The sequence below is a fragment of the Branchiostoma lanceolatum genome, chromosome 5 (assembly GCF_035083965.1).
Source record: "Branchiostoma lanceolatum isolate klBraLanc5 chromosome 5, klBraLanc5.hap2, whole genome shotgun sequence".
In the NCBI taxonomy this organism is placed as follows: domain Eukaryota; kingdom Metazoa; phylum Chordata; class Leptocardii; order Amphioxiformes; family Branchiostomatidae; genus Branchiostoma; species Branchiostoma lanceolatum.
Window position 1 is genome coordinate 5,634,748 of NC_089726.1, and position 24,841 is coordinate 5,659,588.

At 42.8% G+C, this 24,841-nt stretch overlaps 2 protein-coding genes and 1 long non-coding RNA gene across 5 annotated transcripts in view; 1 reads left to right on the forward strand and 2 right to left on the reverse strand.

Moving 5' to 3' along the window:
• LOC136434602 (calmodulin-4-like) overlaps positions 1-24,841 on the forward strand; it is a 129,095-nt gene that overhangs the window by 100,479 nt on the left and 3,775 nt on the right. The window lies entirely within an intron of this gene.
• On the reverse strand, positions 31-23,978 carry LOC136434594 (uncharacterized). Of its 3 annotated transcripts, XM_066427486.1 has the most exons (7): positions 23,131-23,616; positions 21,872-21,993; positions 20,575-21,339; positions 9,357-10,034; positions 8,833-8,865; positions 8,253-8,475; positions 6,697-7,690 (listed from the first exon to the last, which is right to left on the reverse strand). In XM_066427486.1, exons 1-7 carry the CDS (start codon positions 23,528-23,530, stop codon positions 7,545-7,547), a joined length of 2,367 nt encoding a protein of 788 aa, XP_066283583.1. In that variant the 5' UTR covers positions 23,531-23,616; the 3' UTR covers positions 6,697-7,544. The 3 variants fall into 3 exon arrangements, with proteins under 3 accessions (XP_066283582.1, XP_066283581.1, XP_066283583.1); XM_066427485.1 differs by lacking the exons at positions 6,697-7,690; positions 8,253-8,475; positions 8,833-8,865; positions 9,357-10,034; positions 23,131-23,616 and adding exons at positions 31-1,307; positions 1,640-1,732; positions 1,880-3,193; positions 23,851-23,978; XM_066427484.1 differs by lacking the exons at positions 6,697-7,690; positions 8,253-8,475; positions 8,833-8,865; positions 9,357-10,034 and adding exons at positions 31-1,307; positions 1,640-1,732; positions 1,880-3,193 and having other exon boundaries at positions 23,131-23,615.
• Positions 10,043-12,787, reverse strand: LOC136434603 (uncharacterized). The gene is made up of 3 exons (XR_010755770.1): positions 12,373-12,787; positions 11,953-12,035; positions 10,043-11,799 (listed from the first exon to the last, which is right to left on the reverse strand). It is a non-coding gene; the product is annotated as an uncharacterized lncRNA (long non-coding RNA).

Consider the following 24,841-nt stretch of genomic DNA (forward strand, 5'->3'; position numbering starts at 1 on the left):
ATGACTAAAGGAGACTATAACAGTAGAAGGTAATCATTGAAGGTTTAATGTATTGAAAAGAACGCTGACGACGAAAACACATTCATTAACAACGTAAACACAAGCAATGGCAACGTAAACACTTGCAGTGACTCCCTAGGTAAATGCACTGACAACCTCAAGCAATACAATCAGTGACAACTTAGTATGCAAATACGCGTCAGACAACATACATGTAGTATACCAATAAGTTACCTTGCACCCCTGGCATATTGTCAAAGTTGTTTACAGGCGAGGCGTGCCAAACCACGAGCAAGACTAAAACTCAGTCGGTATGATATATAAACTTAAGTTAAACACTCGAAATACAACGGTAACCTTTATCACGTTGTACCGTGTTCACGTACAACGACAACACTTGTATCTGCTTGCATGAAATCAGAAACACCGCTATTTGAAGCTCCCATTTCAAAGTCAAGCCTTGGTGTCTATGCAACGTCTTTCAAACGTCCGCCTTGAGTACTCTCCAAGCAGAGGAGTGGGTCCGGCAGGTTTTTGACGTGTTTTTAGGCGTTTTTGTAGGGCTTTCTACTTTGTCAAATGACAAAGTAGAACCGACAAAAAACGCCTAAAAACACGTCAAAATCCTGTCGGACCCACTCCTCTGCTTGGAGAGTACGCCTTGAGCGGAACGCTGCGCTGGCCGTACGTGACACATACCAGCTGCAAGCCCGTAGGGCCCCCTTCACACTTAGCTTAGCTTACACAATGACAAATCATGTGGGAGGTCACAATGGAGAGAAATGGGGAATTCCATTCATTCGATCAAATCGGATCAGGTAGGTAGATCGACAAGGCTTTACGTTATGATCATGTACTACGCATTTTCTGCATTAAGTTACTGAAAGTATGTGTTCACATGTGTATTACGTTGCCATTGTTTGCGTTTACGTTATTGATTGTATTCTCTCCCAGTGTAACATTAGACATTCCCTGGTTGGGCAACACTGTCCATGTAACAACATGTGCATGCCGAAGGATTTGAACTGTATAACATCAGAATTTGCATAAAATGCGGTCAACATAAACAAACTGAATTGAACCTTAGCAATGTATAACGCAATGCTCATGGAATCTTGACTGAGACGAATTGGAAGAAAAGGCTTCAACAGGCCGAGAGTATGATTAGTACCCATTATCTTTAACCCTGTGGTACGACAAGCTTGTGCAATTTCACTGGCACCACTGTTCACTTAGGAAGACTTCTTAGTGCAGTGTCCTGAGGTCAGCCCAATCACTGGTGGGAGGACGCTTTGTTGCCATCAGTCCTGAGGATAAGAACAAGAAAGATGTTTCCGAAAATAGTTCTATCAGGTTGGTAGAACATGAACAGCGCTTCTGACTGGAGTACTGCTTCTCGCCGCTATAAGAAGCCGATGAAGGTGGCGCTTTTGCGGTGAGAACACAATCCCAAACACGGTGGTACACCAGTCAGAAGCTCTGAAGATGTCTGACAGACACCGAAACATCAGCAGATGAGGATAACTAGTTGTGAAAAAAGAAACTCCAAACATCCTAAGAAAGATTTTTGTTTCAGAAGTTTTACGGATCGGAATGGGAGCATAAGAGCGGCGTGTATGATGTGTTTGGTAATACAGACCTCATTTGACTCTGTAAAGAAGCCGGGCATCCATGATGGGCCCTCAGCATCATCTTGGAGCGGTTGGGTTGTCTCCTCTTCATCACTGTTGGTCTGCAAAGAAGGTAGGAAGGAGAGTGTATTTTGATTCCTCATTGTTTAACATTTGCTGTGTAGATATCTTTACATCTTAACATATAAGTTCGTTAAGACGCCAAAAAATAGAACTCAACATTCGGTATGAATATCATATTCAATTACCCATGAGAATGCCTCTGGGGTCGCACTATGGGATAGTCCTTTGTGGCAGTTGAACTCTTCATCCTCAAGTTCTTTAGCGTGTGCCATTATTTCCCGCTCTTCCGGAAGTAAAGCCTGGTAGCGGTCCTCTTCTTCTTCATCAAGATCATCGCTTCTTTTGATGGCATTAGAGACAGAGGCAGGATATACCCCGGCTTTCCTAAAGGCTTTCTTGATCACAGCCTTAGAAAGAACGCTTTCTCTACCTTTGGCGTAGATCTTGCAGAAGGATGCCTTTGTGATGACGGAGTCGGGTTCAACCAGGCGATCGAACTTTTTCTTCATTCGATCGAAGGGTACATCTAGAGGATGACTGATAAGACTGGTGCGAAATGATAGACCCATGAAGATGATGTCGTTCTTTGAAGCAAAATCTATGACTTCGGGGGTTACGTGAGTGGTTCCTGGATCCATTAATATCAGAACAGGTCGTACTGGCGAACAGAACGGGAGAAAACGTTCCTGCAGCCACCGCAAGAACACGTCCCCCTCAACCAATCCTGAAGGTGTGGCCGCGTATAGTGCATTGTCGGGACCTTCCGAACTGTCATCCGTGGGAGGTAAGGACTTAGAGGAGGTGATCAAAGGTGGGATAACCGCGCCATCGGCGGCGACGCACTCAAGGCAGGATAACTTGTGATCGTGACTGCCCTTCCTGATGACAGCACCTGGAACGTTCATCTTGGCAAACGTCAACGGCTCCATCTCGGGGTCAAGGTCAAAGCCAACTTCATCTGCATTGTAAATGCGATGCGGCTGACCTGTTAGGTCTTCCTTCGCCATGGTGGCCGTCAGCATATCAGTGAAATGCTTCATTTTATCTGCAGATTTTCTGCTCACTTTGTACAGAGAATCTATCTGTGCGATCATTGTGCTGTGGCGTTTTCTAAACCCCATCCACCATTTACGCGCAAATCCCTTCTGGGGGTCAATCTTAGGGGCCCTTCCGTTTTCTGCACAGTATCGCAAATGGACTGTAAGAGCCAACGCTAGAACTGTCTTCCTGCTGGTGGGGAACCCGCGCACAGCACGGTACTTCATGTAGTAGAGAATGCTGTCTTCCTCCACCTGGGAAAGGATGCGGGGCCTCCCAATCGTCGCGTCTACAGCAGTCCTGCCTGTCAATTTGCTACGTACTGTTTGCCGAGGTACACCGTATTTCTTTGCAGCCGCAAACATTGACAGCTTGTTTTTAGTTATGTCTTTCATCAGTTCTTCCATTGTATCCTGGTCCCACGTCTTGTATTTGTGTCTACGTCTGGTCTTTACTTTGTTCTGAAAATTGAAGCAAAGTGGTTTTAGTACAACTGAGAGAGAACTTTGACGCATTTGAAAGACCTACGATTTGGGAAATGTGATTTCAATTCATTGCCACATGATTGTTTAATTTGTTTATTTGTGACTATCTAAATGCCAAGGATCATTTTCGCGATACATGGAAGAACAAATTTGTACCACTTTTCTCCCACGAGGCTTTAAAAGGATTTGAAACACAACGCTGTTCTACATTGTCATATCGCCCATTTATATGTTATACGTTCAGTCATTATCATCAATGCCCCTATGCATATACAGCAACATTGCAGGCATGCGGCACAGGCGAAGCTGGTTTTATAAAACTGAATGACCGATCATATCTAACACCTTTGCACAGCTAGCTGCAAGCAGACGCCCCGAGAAAAAAACATCGCTCAGCAATGCCTTGGCAGATTAGCTAAGAAACTCGTGCTTTGTGTTCGACGGGTGTGAAAGAGCGTTGCTTAATGGTGCCATGACAGGCTATCTTACTTTCCTTCTAAGTTCTAGCGTGCATGGCTATCGAGGCATGACAGATAATATAACGACTTTCAAATACTAGAACCCAGAAACTACAACCATGACACGCCAACAGACGGTTGCATTTGCATTTATTGACTGTGAATAACGCTACTTATAGTCAGGGCAAGAGACTGATACATTGCGTCTGAAAAGATATACTATAAATAATGAGACAACTTGCCGTGACTACGAGCAGTACCAAAGTAAAGAACTTGACATTGGTAAACACAACGTTGTCCAAGAAGCACGTCATCTTCTTTCACATGTTCCTACCCACTGCAAACAATGCACCATATGAAAAAGTAACGTAAGTTGATATCTACCACAGATGACAACGACAGATAAATATAATGTAGTTCACAACAGTTAACGATAAATATAAAGCACCACGCCTTTAAATGCACTTTCAATTTATACATACGGTTGCCGTATCAGATCTTGTTTGATAGTTTTAAGTCATAGGTCATGGTACAGAACATATACACCTATGGCATCTGGGCTCACTACCAGTCACCATATGTACTTAACGTAAATGTTTGAAAGTTTCAACTTTATTTTATATATGATTTACACGTGACCAAAACCTCATAAATCTGATAGTATATTTCTATCATGACATCACAAGGGCATTTACGAAATGGATTTATGAGATCTACAAGGAAACAAAACGACTGTGACATGTATAATATGTATCGACCTACACGACTGTCCTAATACAGTGAGTCTATAGCCATATTTCAATATCAATATAAGCATGTCTGGCTCCACAGTTGATGCTTATGAGATATCTTCGTTATTTTGAAGATCTATAAAGTTTGCAGTAGATTTGTATCTGATGCGACTTCATTATATTACTGACACTGCATTGCATGTCAGAATGCCGACAATAATAGCGATTCAAGTTATTCTAGGGTTATGAAGGTATGCACATTTCTTTGCAGTCCGGAATCTTGTTCATTATCTAACGTCTTCCCATAACTTCACAATCTTTCCATACAGTTTTTTTTTTTGGTTTCCTATGCTTTGTAGAGATGTGTTCGAATGCAGCTCTCTCATATGTCACAGATTTACATGTTAGGCGCAGCACAGTGTTGTTTTGGTATGGTATGGTAGCAGTTAAACCCAAACCAGCATGTTACTTTAAACAAGTCCTCATTACATCCGTGGATATCGTTTCAAGTGAAGTGGAGTGGGGTGATGTTCTTGTCCTGAGAGACCTGTTTTCACCTGTAAAAGCAAATGAAAAAAAATTGTAAACAAAGTTTCATTTACACCCAAATTGTGGCCGAATCAATCCATCGCATCTATAGAATCATACAATCTTTAAGCTAGCAATTCTAGGTAACAGTCCGACAGCTGTTGTCTTAATAATTTGTGCTTTTGCTAAAAATTCTGCCTTAATCATTCTTACTTTGGTTTTCACGCTGGGTCAGCGTCCTATCCTTAAATACCAGTATCGTCCATCCCTGCTTCCCTCCTTCCATCTCCATCTATCCCACCAGTCTGCTCTTCGTGTTGGTCATCACCTTCTTCTCCGTCGTAGCTTTCAAGACGTTCCTTGGACCTCTCATCAAGCATTCGTGACATATAAAGTTTCCTGCGCCATTCTTCTTCAGAAAGTTTTGCGTTCCTTTTGTCGCTCTGCTTGACCCCCCTGATGAATTGCTTGCACTTGCAGCAGAGCCCCCTGCCGTATTTTTCCGGAAGGGTAGAATTCGCCCCGACTTTGAACCATTTCAGACAGTGCTTGGAGAAGACGGTGTGATGACCAGAGGACACGTCGTGCATGCCGTTCTTAGGGAAGTAATAGAGGTGCGTCGAAATGGCCTTGTAATGTTCGTATTGTATACCAGGACATGGAAACATCTTTCCACCATTGGAGCCAGTCAAGGTTTCCTAAATTTGAAAACAAAACAATCATCTTTAAATAGGTATCAAAATATCCATTTGGTTTAGTTATAAGTATTGGTTCGTCTACCAGTATGATGAAGACACTCAAGTAAGTGTTTGTCAACAATGCGAAAAGAGAGATAAACTTTCAAAACCTACGACAAAGTGATATTCAGTACGTCTCATCTGAGGTTGTATTGAAATCAACTGATCGAAGTATTTCTAAGACCTTAATGTGAAATTATACCAGGTTATCAAAGGGACAACACTAACATAAAATCAGTGTAAAGATCTTGAAGTTAGACTTCCATAGCTTCATTGATTTCAGTAAGCTTCTGGAAAATAGTAATTATTTAATGCATATGCACATCATACAGTACAGTGCACAACGCAAATACAGTCATTCCTGTACTGGTGACCACTTCTACATAAGGACCACGGGTCAATGTGACCACTTTTTGTTGGTCCCTTAGAAGCCTGTCTATAGTGACCACCTGTCAACGACAGGATTTTATCGGTCCCAAAGTGGTCTCGTTGGGCGCAACTGAAATGATACATGTTTGTACAGAACCTCACCTCTTTCTCTGAAGGATCCTTGCAAAATTTCGACTATGATTTGAGAGCCCAGCAAAAATGAAGGACAGCAGGCCTCTTACCATTATGCATGGGTCTAATTATGGTATCTATGTGTTGCCAAAGCATTGTACAGTCTACAGACAACATTCCTGAATGAATTGTAAAGACCAATTCTAGGAGGGTTTTGATATTCATTTATCAACTCTAGACTACAAAAATAATTTGTTGATACTCATACATGTATCGTGGCAGTGCTAAACTACATCAGGAAATAAACATTTACATGTATACAAAAGAATATGTGATTGCCCTCTATACTATAATCTTCCAACATTTTATGTTTATGTGGCTCCATTTAACCTTGGTATACAGTACATGGACTTTCACATGCAGTAAGGGTTTCAGAACAAACTGAGGGGGAAAAGGAGCAGGCTATGTTTGTTGTCAAAGGTATAACACTTTAAACAAACAAACAAACAAACACACAAACCAACTTGAAGTTTTCATAAGATTTAATACAGTACATTTAGTCATACATGACTGTCCAATGATTGTCTGGTACAATAGTTAATGTGACTATAGAGTCAATTCCAAGTCAATCTTTATCTTTATTAAAAATTGCAACCTGTTAGTGTTAGTGTCGTAATTCAAGAAAAGTAATAATCACATAATTTCAATAGTTAAGAAACATTTCAAACTTAATTCTGATTTTCTAATCGTTTTCCAACAAACAGTATTGTAAAGCTACAGAATCGAACATGTTAAGTAAAACAATCAACATAAATGTAATGTAGGAAGCAAATTTTTGGTCTCACACCAGAAAAAAGTGCTACAACTAAAAAGGCTACACTGCATAAAGACTGCCTTCTAACACTAAAAATACTACAAGGAGTATTCCGTTTCACCCGACATTCTAGACCAACTGCCGGTTGCAGCACCTGACACCCAAAAGCCTGAGGAGTCTGGGAGAGTGATGTGGAATACACCATTCGTATTCTTTGGATCATACCCATCTGAGAGAACACACTTTTCCATGCTAAATGCACATGAAGTATAGAAAATTTGATTCCCTTGGACAAAACATTATATATCAATGCCAACCTTCGAATCCGGTATCCATACTTTATTTTGACAGTGGTGAACTCAGCACATGCAAAAAGCGCATTGGAATTGTTCAAGAGAAGGCATTGTGATACAAAGTAGAAGCTCATGAGATACCGAACAGTGAATAGAGAATACAGAACATGTCCAGGAAACTGGTATCCAACAGTATCACGGCCCAGGTATGACATACATGAAGCTCTCAAAACAATTTGAGACATTCCTGTAAAACTTGGTTGACCTACAGCTGCATGTAGGTGGCATCTTGTAAGGCAACTGATGACTTCTTCTTGCGTCTCTTGTGGGATGACCGTACCCTGCAACACTTCTCATTCACAACCGTGGCCAACCTCAACCTCACATCACCGTACTGTCTCCTGGTCTCTTCTGTAAAGGGAATGGTCAAATGTCTTAAGGTTCTGTATGGCATAAGACTTTTAGAACAAGAAATCAAATATCTCACAGCTCCATTTGTTTGTTGTGCATTTCTTGTATGTCAGTTTATCAGTTTGTTTATTTATTTAACCAGGAAGTCATTTTGCTTTTCAAAGCTTTCTAGGGAACTGATGTCTGTTTGATTATAATTACCTGATTATGCAAATAACTTTTTGATTAATGTTACATGTGGTCAATTGCAGTCCCTTGACTCTGAACTTGACAAGCATAATGGAAAATACATGACTGACAAAACACAGCTCTAAAACAATACCTCTCTGTGAATTAGTAGCCTCTGGACTGTCAAGTCTGATTAACAATTACATTTTGTAGTTCTATCACCTCTGACAAGTACTTCCTGGCTCTTGACATTAGTCTGACTTTTGCAGTCATCTTCTTACTCGTGGACTTCCTGTTACTCTGCTGACAGTGTGTTCAAATACATGTAAATACTAACACTAAACAAACACATAGACTCTGTACATGGAGTAAATCTCGTGCAAGATATACTTACCAAGAATAGCGCCAATGATAGCAGGGTTCAGCGCCTCGTTGGCCCCGCCTCCTTTAAGGTTCCCCCTCAACAGCTCTTCTTCTGTGAAGTAAATCCCCATCAGTTCTTTAAAGAACTGTCCAGGGGACTTGGCCCTGTTCTTTGCCTGGGTCAGGATGTACTGGTAGGTTAGCACCCCATGCTCCGGTCCTCCCAGGGGTACCGGGGTCTGTCTAGCCGGCAGCTTAGAAAATATCAGATATTGAAATGTGATGAAATAGACAATAGACATTCACAAAACAGAAATGTAGAATAACAGACAAAATGTATACATGTCTCTTCAAAGTAATAAAAAAATCAAATATGGATGGGTTTTTACACGTATATACATGCATATATATGAAGATGGAGTTGCATATTGTAAACTAAGTTTAAGGACATTCTCACAGCCTATTGGAAAATTCTTGTACGTTACGTGTTCATGCATATTGGCTTGTTTACTGTGGACCTTCTTATAATCAAGCTGATAAAGTGCAATTATAATACTCAAATTTCAGTACATGTATTTTAGGCATATAGTTAATGACATCATATAACATACCGGCAGGACTCGTGTTGGGTATATCCAGTTGATCTGCAAAATGCATAATTTTACATTTGATTAGGTTTTCCATTGACCTCATGGCCTGGATTGTCAAGTCTGATTAACAAATAGTTCTATTACCTCTGACATGTACTTCCTGCAACTCTGACCTTTGAACTAATGTAGTCATTTTCCCTCTCACTTCCTGTCACTCTAGATCTGACAGTGCATTCAAATAACTACGGACACACAACAACCCAAGCTTACACAAAACAAAAACATAAGCCCCATATATACATTGACGAAGGTAAGACATCTGGGTAATAAGATACGCCAACTAGCAGTTACTCATTGACAAGTAAATGGACATGATTTTGGAAACAGTTGACACTGACGAAAAGTAGTGGATGCTACTTGAAACATCTAACAGCTTCCAAAATCATATCCAGTTGCTTGAGTGACTGCTATTTGCCATGGACTCTATACTATCCATAGAGTCAAACATTTACTCTAGAAGTGGTCAAGCAGGCATAGATACTCACCTCAGCTTGCCTCGTGTTATTGCCAGGTGGAGCTTGGTATGAAAAATCAGTATGGTCAGTTGAGTTATAGACGTTCTCAGGCAATGGGGGATGAGACTGGGACAGATGAAATGCTAACTCACCACTGCGAAGCTGTATGCCACAAATATGGCATATTTCATTGAAGGCAGTGGAGGCTGGCATTGCATTAGTGTTAAACAGTGACGCCATGTTGTTGAGGGGTGAGCCGTAGTTGTTGTTAACAGTACTAGTGGTATTGCCAGTGGCAGGCAACGGGGGATGACACTGGGACAGATGGAATGCCAACTCACCACTGCGAAGCTCTTTGCCACAAACATGGCAAATCTCATTGCAGGCAGTGGAAGATGGTATTGCATTAGTGTTAAACTGTGACGCCATGCTGTTGAGGGGTGGTCTGGTGTTGAGGAGTTGGGGGACGTTGCAAGGCGAGACAATGTTGGTGTTAGGTGGGTGGATGTCAGGGGGGTGGATGTCAGGGGGTGGGCTGGTGTTGTTGTTAACAGTACTAGTGGTAATGCCAGTGGTGGTCCCTTCAGTTGTGGTACGGCCAGCAGTGGTCCTGCCAGCCATGGTCTTGCCTGGGGTGGTGGTCCCTGTGGCAGCACTCTGCCTATCATCTTTCATAATTTCATTTTGCCTGCCTGCTTCAAAAACTTCCTGCAAAAATCCAGGGGACCAAGAATGTGTAGTCTTAGTTTGGAAAAGAGATTTTAATCACCATCGCTTGGAGGGGTCCATTAGATTTACTTACTTTGTGGCAAAATTCAGCCTCTATGGGTGACAATGACCTATCAGTGGACAATGTCCACACAGCTCACATGATATAGGCCATACTTAGGGGCTCATGGTGTGTATGAAAGGAGCACTCAGCCCTTTCTAAGGGATTATACTCTTATATGGCACTCAGCACTTTCTAACTCCTTTTGAAGAACTTCTGACCTAACTTCCGTCAGTGTGAATTCTATGTCCCAAACGTGTGGAAACCAGCCTCACTTGGGAAAGAATTTGATCATTGTTTGACCTCCACTTCCTGGCAGTGTGCTGTGACATCATTTTCCTGTCACTCTAATGTATTAAAATAACTATGAGCAGACACCAACACAAACTACTGTAAGTGTATTTAAGTTTGTGTCGTTTTTATTTCGCGCTAAGGCGAAAATGGAGTGTTTGGGGTGGTTTTAAGTTTGCGGCAACGCTATAGTCACATATTGTTATAGTATTGGACAAAAATGTTCGCAGTGGTTTTAAGTTCATGGTGAAACGGTCGCCGCGAAAACCGCGAACATTAAACCACCGCAAATATTTCTGAATTTACTGCAACACACAAATCTTCCTTTTCACTTCAAGTTAGAAAATGTTACACAGTATGGGAGGGGGCCTGTAAGTGCAATACCGAGATCTGATTTAAAAAAAATGTCCAGATATTGTGCACATATTCAAACAAATGTGTAGTAAGGAAAACGAAAATATTATGTTGATAAATAAATCTTATATAATAAAGACATTGTCAACATCCTTGTCCTTGAACAGAGTACTTGTATTAATCTTGATACAAGAAAAAAATATCATGTAACATTGCAATTTATATACACTTTTGTTTCTCCCAGAAGCTTACAACTGTCAGCATGCCGCCAGTTTACAGGCTAGCTTTAAAAGTATTGTCATTCTTAGACCAAAGGTAGGTAAATCGCTTGACAGAGATGACAATTTTAACAAAATGAAGAAAACCTGCAAATAGACTTCTTTTGACATTCAACATAAATCCTTATACAAAGATGACAATTTACCAATATAAAAGGCAGTTGGCTCTATGTATAACTTACAGATAATTGACCAAACTTGTTTAGGTACATGTACAGGTCCGAACCTGTACCTAAACTGCTGTACCTGTACCATACCTGTACCTGAATTTTTATTTAGGTACACAGCCTATCGGTACTGTGCAATGGAACAGTTCTCTTATCTTCTCACAAAATACAATAAATCTCTGTCCTTCCAGTGTCTCCTCAGTTTCACTCTTAGCGTCAGATAGAGGTTGTGCTAGATGCTGATTCTGACTCTATAGTTAGTATGACTGATCCCCCTTATCTACAGGTGTAGACCATGTTGATGATGGTGTCACTGAGTAATCTGATTGAAGAGTAAATGTACTGGTTGATTTGATTGGGGTTGATATTCCTTGGGGTTCTGGGGGTGGCATCCTTTTGAGCACTTGGGTTGACATCCTTCAGGGTTCTGTGAATGGCATCTTTTCGGGCTCTGGCAAATGTGGCTTGAAGAACTTTTCTTCTGTTTGTGGTCCTGCATCCACAGATCCCTGAGTTGACACAGGGCTCAAACTCTCCCTGCAAACTGGACATGAGCTGTCATCCGGAACAGTTCTGGGACCAGTGTGGCTTTCTAGGTCAGAAATTTCCATAACCTGAGATTGAAATATATAGAAAAATGCAGAAATTCTGTTTGCTTTGTGCATATCAGCAATAACAGAAAGTACTGTTTCCATAATGACAGGGACAAAAGCAAAAATTGAAGGTCTATAATCAGCCCAACTGCTATACAAAAATGGCACCATTACATTTTCTGCTGCACGTCTTCCTCCAGCACTAATAGGGTATGATGTCCTCAGGTGATTGACAACTTGAGTGCGTATTGAAGTACCTAAAGCAAGATTCACGAGTAAACATCAGATGCACATGTTAAGTGACAAATATAGTACATGTATTAAAAAACCTTGTAAATACAATCTTTTACTCATCAAGTTACACATACCAGTGGTGAATAAATTCAACTACCCTAGATATATGGACACAGAAAATAATTGAAGGGCTGTATGAAGAACATGTGTGCAAACCAAAATAAATGGGGGCACACAGAACGTACATATTCCCTGGCTAATGCCATACCGAGTTCTTATACATTGTGTACATAAGGGATGGAAATTTTAGGTGGGTTGAATACAGTACAAGGTCATAATCTGACATAATCAATAATTTACCGGTCCGTAGATATGATGATCTTGCATTTTTCTTCACAAACTGAGCAGCCCTGCTCCAGAGAGGGTGCCCTTCACTCACTTGCGGCCATCGAGTGGACTGTGTTGGGTCCCATTCCTCCCAAGGCAGAGACAAGAACTTAACAAGTGCCCTTGTTTCTTCTCTAGTCCAGGTATGGCGTTTAGTTCTTTTGGGCCAGGTTAACATCTGATGGGCAGACTGAAAAAGAATATATCACTAACAACAGGGCTCAAAATACCGGGTGCATGTGCACCTTTCTGCACCCTATATTGGAGCTGTGACTCTAAGTGCACTGGTGCACATAGATATTTGTGAAAGGATTTTATGTAGACGTACGATCGTACACTAGTATACAGCATATTCTTGACATTTACATGTCCAAGAACATAGAATATTTCTTATGGGAATTGGGGAAGGAGGCACTCAAGCTAACCGACATCTTTCGCACCACAATCGTCCTTCAGTAAGACATCTGGAGCCGCATGGTTCACGTTTGGAACGCTTTATTCAGCCTTTTACACACTTGAGAACTTCATGAACTTGTGTCATTTAAGCCTTAGCCACTGAAGAAGCCACATCGGCGAAATCGATTTGTGCAAATGGCTGAATAAAGGTTCCAAACGTGAACTATGCGGCTCCAGATGTCTTACTGAAGGACGATTGCGGTGCGAAAGATGTCGGTTAGCTTGAGTGCCTCCTTCCCCAATTCCTACGTATATTTCTCATTGGATGGGACTCGCTGTAGTATCTTCTGGAACTCCGGACCCAGAAAGATCCCGTACATCAAAGGAATGCACACAGAAGCAAGAAGCACCTTCTACCAAGACGCAACCTGGGAGAAAACACCGCCGCCAAGTCGAGCACAAGGAAGACACGGAAGTACCACCAAGTGCGCCACAACAACGGCTCTGCCCACCACAACACCGAGAGGAAACAGTCCTAGAACGTCATCTACGTGATCTTCAAGCCCTACAAGAAGCTGAGACGCCAGAGCTACACGCCAGAGCAAGAAATCAGCGAAGGGGGAAGACAACACTATGAAGAAGACGCATCTCTCATCTCTCGATTGTGTAAACATTAGACCTGTGACACGTTTTAATTGTTCTAGAACAATAGGTGAAGTCATGTAAGGTCATCTGAGGTCAGAGCAAAATGACCTGTATGGTATCTTATTTCAAGGGCGATATGCACTCGATGTTATTTAAGTGAGAACTTCATGAACTTGTGTCATTTAAGCCTTAGCCACTGAAGAAGCCACATCGGCGAAATCGATTTGTGCAAATGGCTGAATAAAGGTTCCAAACGTGAACTATGCGGCTCCAGATGTCTTACTGAAGGACGATTGCGGTGCGAAAGATGTCGGTTAGCTTGAGTGCCTCCTTCCCCAATTCCTACGTATATTTCTCATTGGATGGGACTCGCTGTAGTATCTTCTGGAACTCCGGACCCAGAAAGATCCCGTACATCAAAGGAATGCACACAGAAGCAAGAAGCACCTTCTACCAAGACGCAACCTGGGAGAAAACACCGCCGCCAAGTCGAGCACAAGGAAGACACGGAAGTACCACCAAGTGCGCCACAACAACGGCTCTGCCCACCACAACACCGAGAGGAAACAGTCCTAGAACGTCATCTACGTGATCTTCAAGCCCTACAAGAAGCTGAGACGCCAGAGCTACACGCCAGAGCAAGAAATCAGCGAAGGGGGAAGACAACACTATGAAGAAGACGCATCTCTCATCTCTCGATTGTGTAAACATTAGACCTGTGACACGTTTTAATTGTTCTAGAACAATAGGTGAAGTCATGTAAGGTCATCTGAGGTCAGAGCAAAATGACCTGTATGGTATCTTATTTCAAGGGCGATATGCACTCGATGTTATTTAAGTGAGAACTTCATGAACTTGTGTCATTTAAGCCTTAGCCACTGAAGAAGCCACATCGGCGAAATCGATTTGTGCAAATGGCTGAATAAAGGTTCCAAACGTGAACTATGCGGCTCCAGATGTCTTACTGAAGGACGATTGCGGTGCGAAAGATGTCGGTTAGCTTGAGTGCCTCCTTCCCCAATTCCTACGTATATTTCTCATTGGATGGGACTCGCTGTAGTATCTTCTGGAACTCCGGACCCAGAAAGATCCCGTACATCAAAGGAATGCACACAGAAGCAAGAAGCACCTTCTACCAAGACGCAACCTGGGAGAAAACACCGCCGCCAAGTCGAGCACAAGGAAGACACGGAAGTACCACCAAGTGCGCCACAACAACGGCTCTGCCCACCACAACACCGAGAGGAAACAGTCCTAGAACGTCATCTACGTGATCTTCAAGCCCTACAAGAAGCTGAGACGCCAGAGCTACACGCCAGAGCAAGAAATCAGCGAAGGGGGAAGACAACACTATGAAGAAGACGCATCTCTCATCTCTCGATTGTGTAAACATTAGACCTGTGACACGTTTTAATTGTTCTAGAACAATAGGTGAAGTCATGTAAGGTCATCTGAGGTCAGAGCAAAATGACCTGTATGGTATCTTATTTCAAGGGCGATATGCACTCGATGTTATTTAAGTGAGAACTTCATGAACTTGTGTCATTTAAGCCTTAGCCACTGAAGAAGCCACATCGGCGAAATCGATTTGTGCAAATGGCTGAATAAAGGTTCCAAACGTGAACTATGCGGCTCCAGATGTCTTACTGAAGGACGATTGCGGTGCGAAAGATGTCGGTTAGCTTGAGTGCCTCCTTCCCCAATTCCTACGTATATTTCTCATTGGATGGGACTCGCTGTAGTATCTTCTGGAACTCCGGACCCAGAAAGATCCCGTACATCAAAGGAATGCACACAGAAGCAAGAAGCACCTTCTACCAAGACGCAACCTGGGAGAAAACACCGCCGCCAAGTCGAGCACAAGGAAGACACGGAAGTACCACCAAGTGCGCCACAACAACGGCTCTGCCCACCACAACACCGAGAGGAAACAGTCCTAGAACGTCATCTACGTGATCTTCAAGCCCTACAAGAAGCTGAGACGCCAGAGCTACACGCCAGAGCAAGAAATCAGCGAAGGGGGAAGACAACACTATGAAGAAGACGCATCTCTCATCTCTCGATTGTGTAAACATTAGACCTGTGACACGTTTTAATTGTTCTAGAACAATAGGTGAAGTCATGTAAGGTCATCTGAGGTCAGAGCAAAATGACCTGTATGGTATCTTATTTCAAGGGCGATATGCACTCGATGTTATTTAAGTGAGAACTTCATGAACTTGTGTCATTTAAGCCTTAGCCACTGAAGAAGCCACATCGGCGAAATCGATTTGTGCAAATGGCTGAATAAAGGTTCCAAACGTGAACTATGCGGCTCCAGATGTCTTACTGAAGGACGATTGCGGTGCGAAAGATGTCGGTTAGCTTGAGTGCCTCCTTCCCCAATTCCTACGTATATTTCTCATTGGATGGGACTCGCTGTAGTATCTTCTGGAACTCCGGACCCAGAAAGATCCCGTACATCAAAGGAATGCACACAGAAGCAAGAAGCACCTTCTACCAAGACGCAACCTGGGAGAAAACACCGCCGCCAAGTCGAGCACAAGGAAGACACGGAAGTACCACCAAGTGCGCCACAACAACGGCTCTGCCCACCACAACACCGAGAGGAAACAGTCCTAGAACGTCATCTACGTGATCTTCAAGCCCTACAAGAAGCTGAGACGCCAGAGCTACACGCCAGAGCAAGAAATCAGCGAAGGGGGAAGACAACACTATGAAGAAGACGCATCTCTCATCTCTCGATTGTGTAAACATTAGACCTGTGACACGTTTTAATTGTTCTAGAACAATAGGTGAAGTCATGTAAGGTCATCTGAGGTCAGAGCAAAATGACCTGTATGGTATCTTATTTCAAGGGCGATATGCACTCGATGTTATTTAAGTGAGAACTTCATGAACTTGTGTCATTTAAGCCTTAGCCACTGAAGAAGCCACATCGGCGAAATCGATTTGTGCAAATGGCTGAATAAAGGTTCCAAACGTGAACTATGCGGCTCCAGATGTCTTACTGAAGGACGATTGCGGTGCGAAAGATGTCGGTTAGCTTGAGTGCCTCCTTCCCCAATTCCTACGTATATTTCTCATTGGATGGGACTCGCTGTAGTATCTTCTGGAACTCCGGACCCAGAAAGATCCCGTACATCAAAGGAATGCACACAGAAGCAAGAAGCACCTTCTACCAAGACGCAACCTGGGAGAAAACACCGCCGCCAAGTCGAGCACAAGGAAGACACGGAAGTACCACCAAGTGCGCCACAACAACGGCTCTGCCCACCACAACACCGAGAGGAAACAGTCCTAGAACGTCATCTACGTGATCTTCAAGCCCTACAAGAAGCTGAGACGCCAGAGCTACACGCCAGAGCAAGAAATCAGCGAAGGGGGAAGACAACACTATGAAGAAGACGCATCTCTCATCTCTCGATTGTGTAAACATTAGACCTGTGACACGTTTTAATTGTTCTAGAACAATAGGTGAAGTCATGTAAGGTCATCTGAGGTCAGAGCAAAATGACCTGTATGGTATCTTATTTCAAGGGCGATATGCACTCGATGTTATTTAAGTGAGAACTTCATGAACTTGTGTCATTTAAGCCTTAGCCACTGAAGAAGCCACATCGGCGAAATCGATTTGTGCAAATGGCTGAATAAAGGTTCCAAACGTGAACTATGCGGCTCCAGATGTCTTACTGAAGGACGATTGCGGTGCGAAAGATGTCGGTTAGCTTGAGTGCCTCCTTCCCCAATTCCATAGAATATTTCTTATATTACTTGTTTGGCCAGCCATAGAATAAATCAAAGTCACTCTCAGAAAAGAGGCAATAGTTTATAATGTTTTCTATCAGATTTTGCTATTCTATGTTGTGCATCCCAAGATTTTTCTATGTACTTATACATCTTATATATAGGTTAGGTGCATCAGTGCACCAATCATCCAAACAATGAATTTCGAGCCCTGCTAATATCATACACTTTTGTCACTCATGGTAGTGTCTGCTTGCATGGCACAAATAAGGCACCAACTGTACCTGTAATAAGCTAACGAAATCAGACAAGAGACTATATATCACACATTCAGGAATGTACACAAAACGTTCAAAGGCTATCAAATCTTGGAATACTGAGATGTTAGCGCTTTAGTAAGGAGTTGAACGTAGCTCACCAAATTCTGGTGTCCATGAAAACTCTTGCATAGCCCACTTTCTCGCTAACGGTAGACGCGATAAGCTAACGAAAGCAGATGAGATTCTATCCCATACTTGGGAATGTCCACAAAATGTCTGAAGTCCACCACGTCTTGGAATACAGAGATCTTGGCTCTTTTTAAAAGACCTCTAAAAAGGCTACTTTTATACAAGTCATGGACAAATTACTACAGAATGACCCACAAATGATAATCAAAAAGCGTTGGCCTGGCATTTCTGATACAACATGTGCACACACATTTAGCTTACTCAAAAAGTAGTCCTAAACATCACAGTATTGTAATTTATACCAGTACCAACCTGTCCATGTTGGTAAGCCATCCCTCACAAGTGCACCAAAGACAAAACGCGCATTACACTGTATCTCTGGCATTGTTGAAAGGGTCCTCCGGGGCTTTCATGCCTCGATCGCCACAAATTACAATGTTGCACCTTGCATTCAGACTTCAACTTATAGAACATTTTATAAAACAAACTGGATTCAAGCATAACAATATGTTCTCTGAGGAATCATAATACCCGTTTACTGAGTGGAATGCTCCTTTAATCATTAAGCTGGCGAAACACTTTCAACTCATAAAGGTGTAGATGACGAATTATTACCCCACCCATTCTTAGAACCCGTTCAGACTACAAGTAGGGAATACTATAGCTAAAGCTTGTTGTTTTCTTTCCATAAATTATCCAGTCAGTTCCTAGCAACTCCAGTTCCTAGCAACTCCAGTTCCTAGCAACTCCATTCTCGCGCGAGAGCGTACGGATCATGTGGTATTTCTTGACAATCTTGCCCACAAGCACTTCTCTGAGAACATGTTTCCTGTCTGACATCTTCTTGACGGTACGTACATTTTTTTTTTTGTATGGTACGTATACGATTCCTTTATACCAAATAAACGTGACTACATTTGAGAACCAGGTTTTTCTCCTCAACGCACCGGGGACTTTCCAAGCTAGACCAGCATTCCTTATTTCAGAAGTCTTGATGTAAGGTGTCATTCTTTACCCTTGCAACCTATCTCTGTTAGTGTTACTCGTTCTAAACGACTTGTATAGTTTCCACGTAGCCATCTCCACTTCTTCCAGCTTCCTCTGTAGCACTTTAATCTTCTTCCTGGGCCCAAATCCCTCGTTTGCTCTTGTTTAACTTGAACTTAAAGTTAGAGTCCATTTAGACCACTAGTTCTTTTTTTTTCCTTTCGCTGTATCTCCTCATCTTTTCTCTTGCTAGTGTCCTTCTTTTCTCCTTAGCTTCAGGACTCAACAAAGACACCGGCATGTAGTATTTCTTGACACGATTCACCTCCTTTGTCTTGTACAGTTTGCCCTCTTTTGCCTTCTTCCTCTCCCTGTACGCTCTCTGAATTTCAGCTCTTGTCAGTCCCATTTTCTATGTGGAACCAAAATAAACACTACTGTAAATGCAGAAATGTTTGCAGTGGTTTTATGTTCGCGGTTTTCGCGGCGACCGTTCACCGCGAACTTAAAGCCACCGCAAACGCTTTTGTTCAATACTGTAGCAGCATGTGACTATAGTGCTGCTGCAAACTCAAATCCACCGCGAACACTCCATTTTTACCTTAGCGCGAAATAAAAACTACGCGAACTTGCATTTACAGTATATTCACTATACAGCTCAAGATAAGTGGATTCTACTGTAAAAATTCAGAGAGAGCAAACAATGTGCGCCATGAAGCCTTCCTTTCAAGTTTCAGTCTGCTTTGTGAAGCAAGGGATGATTTGCTGATTTGCCACTCAATATGGAAACAAAAATTCTCCGGAGTAAAATCGGTCTTCAGGTACTATGTACCTCAGATAATGGGCAAATTACATAGCAATTATCCCATTACTATCAACAATCAAACACCGGTGCAATGGCCTAGTGGGTAGAGCGTTTGCCTTGCACACGGTATACGTAGGTTGTGAGTTCGATTCCCGGCCGGGTCATACCAAAGACTTTAAAAATGGTACATACTCTCTGCTTAGCACTTACATGTAGCATTTGGGAAAGAGTATGGAAGTTAAACACACATCACTACCAGTGAACTAGCCCCCTGCTGTAGTGACTTCCACAAATGTGTGGCCCAAGGGCTACAGAAATGGAGATGGGCACCACCCCTATGCGTCTGCAGTATGATGCATTGGGGGTTAACTGTGTTCTTGTACACTGGTACATTCAATTAAGTACTAGACCAGCGATACTGGAACGCTGGTGTACTGGTACTAATCAAGTCTGGCTGGGATGGAAGGTTAAAGGATGGTCACATAAAATTAACATGAAATCACTCTGGCAGTGTACTGAGGACTTGACTATGTTATCGTGCAGCGCAACTTTAGCTAGGCCTGAGTCAAATTTCCATTTTTTTTGTTCACATAAAAATAACACCTCCTCCTACTCAGCTGACTGGCTGTGAGGGTGCTGGACATCATACATGTAGATGCCATTATAGGCTTACATGTCTAGCACAACTTAACATTTATATTGTTGTTATCTGTTCCAATATGCTATTGTCCTTGTTGAAAATGAACTATTATTTGAACAAGCAGTTCAGGTAAAGGTACATTTGTTTATATGTGTAGGTACACAGCTCTAATTGTGGGTAAAATGTCAAAGTTGAAGGTCCCTGTCCCTCCCTGAGACAAAACACTTTTGGACATCTAAAACTAAGCACGCTCTATAGCTACATGTAGACAATATTGTTTACAAGACAGGCACATTTGCCTTTGGCCTCACACGTGCGCAGTTCAAAACCATTTTAATCGCATGCATGTACTGGGTGTAAAATGTAGGGAAGATGACATCGAACAATACCTAATCTTTTTTATTGCCTGCCTATTATCATTTAAGTGCTCCCTTTGACAACTCATCCAATTTAATTTAAGGCAAACTGTATACTTTAAGACAAATAACCACAGCGAGTCAGCCTACCTTCACAGGTTCTGCACTTGAAGGCTTGGTGTCCTCTTCTTCTGTGGAGACCTCCACCTGATCCAGTTCTTGAGACAGTTGTCCCGGGGAGGAAGGACAGTGCTCGCTCCTCAAGTCCTGTTGCTCATCTTCTGTCTCTTCTTCCACACTAGGCTCCGTCTTGATTCTTACAGCCAACTTCTGCGCACGCCTTGGCGATCTTCGTTGGGACCCGCCTTTGACGCCTGCTGGATTCTGGGTTTGACTTGTTGAAGGTTCTGTCGTACTTGCAACACTGTCTGAAGAGAGGGAAGATGTTGCTACACAGTACTCAAAGTCATCTTCAACAGGCTCTTTCTTGACCTGTACTGAAGTGGTACTTGAAGTCTCAGAGACATCCATGTCTGTTCCTTTCACTGAGGGTTCTTGAATGTCATGTGTGGTGGCTTGGTCATCACGTGGTCTTGAGAGCACTTCGCTACTTCCCGCCTCGTGTTCCAATGACGAGCTAGTGTTACTACGGCCATGCTGGGATGTAGAGCTAGTGTTACTCATGTCCATATTAACATTGCCCCCCTCTACTTCTTCGTACTCTCTGGTCATGACCTCCCTCAGCACGTGTTCCAGGTCGTCCCTCCCCCTGGGCCTGTCTCCGCCCGCCAGCTTCACCTCAATGTTTCTTCTTTCCAGCTCTGACAGCAGCTCTTCTGCGAACATCCTGTTCAGGAGGGCAAGGGTCGTCTTCTTGGAGAAGCCGAGGACGCCCATCATTGGGGGAGTGCTGTCCTGTATAAACAATAAAAGCAATTATCAATGAACAAATTAGTTATAGGTGTGATATAGGAGTAACCGACCCTGCTTCGAGACGGATCTAGACGTACTAGAGGTCGAGAGTTTGGAACTGGATGCCAAAGTTTCTCATAATTTTATCACTTTTTTTTTTCAGACCAATAACGCATGCCCTGCATACACACATACACACACATATACACACACCGACCGACACACACACACACACATGCATACACACATACATGAGCATACACACAAGCACACACATACATACATAAAGGAACACACACACATACACACAAGCACACATAATACATAATTATTACATTTGTACATGCATAAGTACACACACACAGGAAGACACACAAGTCATGACAATATAAGTTATAACAATACATATCTCATATCAATTTTTGGTTCATCATGTTCCAAAACAAAAACAACAATAAATGTCTGTGAAATTTATAATGTTTAATGACTATAAATATATGGCCTCTGTAAGTTGAATATTGCAGAGACAACTTACCCCTTCACCGCCATGGTCACCAGCTCCATATGAGTCTTCGCCATCACCCTGTAAACTGTTCGACACACAGGCACGCTTGGACGTACCCGGCACCATGGTATCACCTCCCGTCTTCACTCCACCTAGAAGGATGACACAATCATGTAAATGATCATTCACAGTCGACGAAATACTCATGGTAAGGTTTGGACAACATTTGACGTCAACTTTCATTTTTCAATAAACTGTGAAAAAAAGAAAAAAGTCCCATCTAGCCTAGGCTGTAGCGGAAGTGGGTTGTTATCTGCTGTGTCTAGGGCAAGGCATTGGAAGGACCCCATCCCTCTCCTTCCACCGCCTTTTACCTCCCCAACCAAAGCCAGGTACCCATTTTAAAGCTGGATGGAGTGAGTGCCTTTCAAAAGGACACAATGTCTAGACAGGAATCGAAGTCAGAACCCAAGACCGCTCGATCTCATGTCAGCTAGCCTAGCTAACTCAGTGACCTGCAGCGGCCCCTTCTCTCTGAAAGGAGGAGGAACGCCCCCCTCACCTTTTTCTATAAGCTAGTCAATAACTACATCAATATTAACACAGATATTCTACTGAAACCAGCTCAGGGGCACACCCGGGGGAGCCACACGCTCAAATTTCAACCACTTAACGCCCGGACAGAATCTTACAAACATTCATTCTTCACCCGCACAATCCCCGAGTGGAACGCCCTGCCTGGCGCGGTTGTTACGGCTCCCACCGTTGAGTCATACCGCGCCAGGCTGGAGGCCTGCCTGCCTTAGCCTGGGACCTCCTCCCCCTACTAGCTATGGTAGATGATCGGTATTCAATGCACATTTACATGCAGATACTGCACTGAGCTCAATAAAAAAATATCTTGTGTTACGAGAGTAGCCGTAAATGTCAATGACGTAAGTAAATACTTCATTATCCAGAATATTTCCAATTTTCCATAAAAAATATTGCACAGGATGCCTTCAATGAAACAATTATCTTTTCTTTGGCAGTCTCAAACAACATTGTCAATACAATTGCAAAACCTTTCTCAGTGGAAGAACTGAAATCATGGTGTCCTTGCAAATGAGACCTCAGCTGCCATGTTGGTGGGGGGTATAAATCCAAGATGGCGACCAATAAATCCAAAATGGCGACATAATTTGTGAGACAAAAAACAAGGTTTTTCACAGCCTGCTGCTCTATAAATAAGTAAAATCTCACGATAGTTTCGTCACAAAGCAATGTTGAGACTAAGATATTGTTATTACTTGAAGATTTTTCTTCGGTTTTCTGCGCCTCGATGTTATCATGACGAGCTTCTTTCCTCCGCCGCTTTGCAAACCGCCTCCAAGCCCTTTCCTGGGCCCTTTCTCCGTCCACGCTTATCGTTTGGTGCCTGAGGTTCAGTGTAGGGACCCAGTCCACGCTGGCCCTGTTCCACGGAGGCGCTGCCTTCCCCGAGACGAAATGAGACCCGCAGACACGGCCGTGCTTCAAGGCGCTCTCCGTGAGCTCGCCTCGGTTGATGGCGGCCAGCCACAGCCGCCTCCTCTCCTCGGACAAACGTTGGGCTTCCTCGCCTTGGTTCGTGATCACGGCAGGGATACGGCAGGACGATCGCCCCTTAGCTCTACTAGGCGTCTGACAATTCAAAACGAGGCAGTACATCTTAAGTTGATATTTAGAGGGAAAATGTCAGATTTAAATTGTTAAGAGTCTTAATGATTTCTCGCACACAAAGAAACGCGCGTATTTTCCAGCCGCGGCTGAATATTATGTCACGTGACTGAACGTGGGGTCACCAAAGGACAATGAAAAATGGACATAAAACCAAGGATAACCTCCTTGATAAAAAAAGCTTTATTTGTCGCTATTAACTGGCAACGGGACAATTTCTGCGTGGATTCTGACATAATTAAGGAGTGACAGACTGAGAGTGAGATACTGGAAGAGGGAGGGGTGACCAGGAAAGAACAGTCTCTTCTTACCTTCGTGTGCGCGTTTGACCAATCGCAACTTCTTCACGGTCTTCTTTGGTCCTTCCATAGTTCTTTCAAGCATGGACACTCTGGTGCATTCTATATACTGTACTATGCTGAACGCTACTCTATAACGTTATATCAAGGAGGTTAAATATATACCCCTCTGGCGCACAACATGCAAAATCGTGCGTCCATGCTTTGCTACCGCATTTTCGTCCTCTCTACCCTCCTCTGACTAGAGAAGGAAATGTCAAAAAAACAAAACAAGAAAGAATGGAGTTAGAGCAAGAAGGTCTGTTTTAACCTCCTTGGTCAGGGTCTAACGGGACTACAGAGTGAACGGACCGGTCTAAAAATTCGTCTCACAAACAAAATGGCGCCAAAACCTTCTGACCTTTGACACACATGTTTCTGGTGCATGCGGTGGTGCCATTTCTGAATATGGGGGGTATTGTTAAATCGCAGAAAACGTACCTAGAGAAACTAAACAACTAGAAATGAAATAACTAACGTGTTACACCTCTGGTAGTATCTAAGAGAGGCTATTTTCCAAACAGAAAGTTTTTTATAGTTGTTTTATGTAGTTCTGACTGTGCTTTCGATTCTTTTTTGGCGAGTTCTACTAACTTCTAGTTTTGTCTGAGTTATAAATCTTGACTTTAAAAACTCAAAGTTTCAGTGGACCTTCGTGATACATCATAGAAAAACGTATGCGAGTAGCTGTTTGAGCAAAATAAAGATTCGGTTATGACCCAGCTAGCGACTATATTTAGACCGTGGAGGCGATGTGGTTACTAATTTTAATTTACATTTTAATGACAGTGATCATGACTGACTGCTAAGCTGAGAAATCGACTGAAGCTGTCGACCGTCTTCAGAGACGACAAGAGCCAGAGGAATGGTAATGGGGTGACCGGCCACTACGCAATTAACTTCGAGTTCGAATTCTATTACTTCATTCCTGACTTCCTCACTTGTGAAAACTTCTAGAACAATC

Excerpts from the sequence above, each read along its gene's own strand:
- LOC136434594 (XM_066427484.1), bottom strand. The coding sequence starts at position 23,530 with ATGTACTGCCTCGTTTTGAATTGTCAGACGCCTAGTAGAGCTAAGGGG. Across the intron at positions 3,194-20,574 it reads CAAGTGCAGAACCTGTGAAG|AACAAAGTAAAGACCAGACG; the intron begins GTAGGCTGACTC and ends TTCAATTTTCAG. Across the intron at positions 1,733-1,879 it reads CCCCAGAGGCATTCTCATGG|ACCAACAGTGATGAAGAGGA; the intron begins GTAATTGAATAT and ends CCTTCTTTGCAG.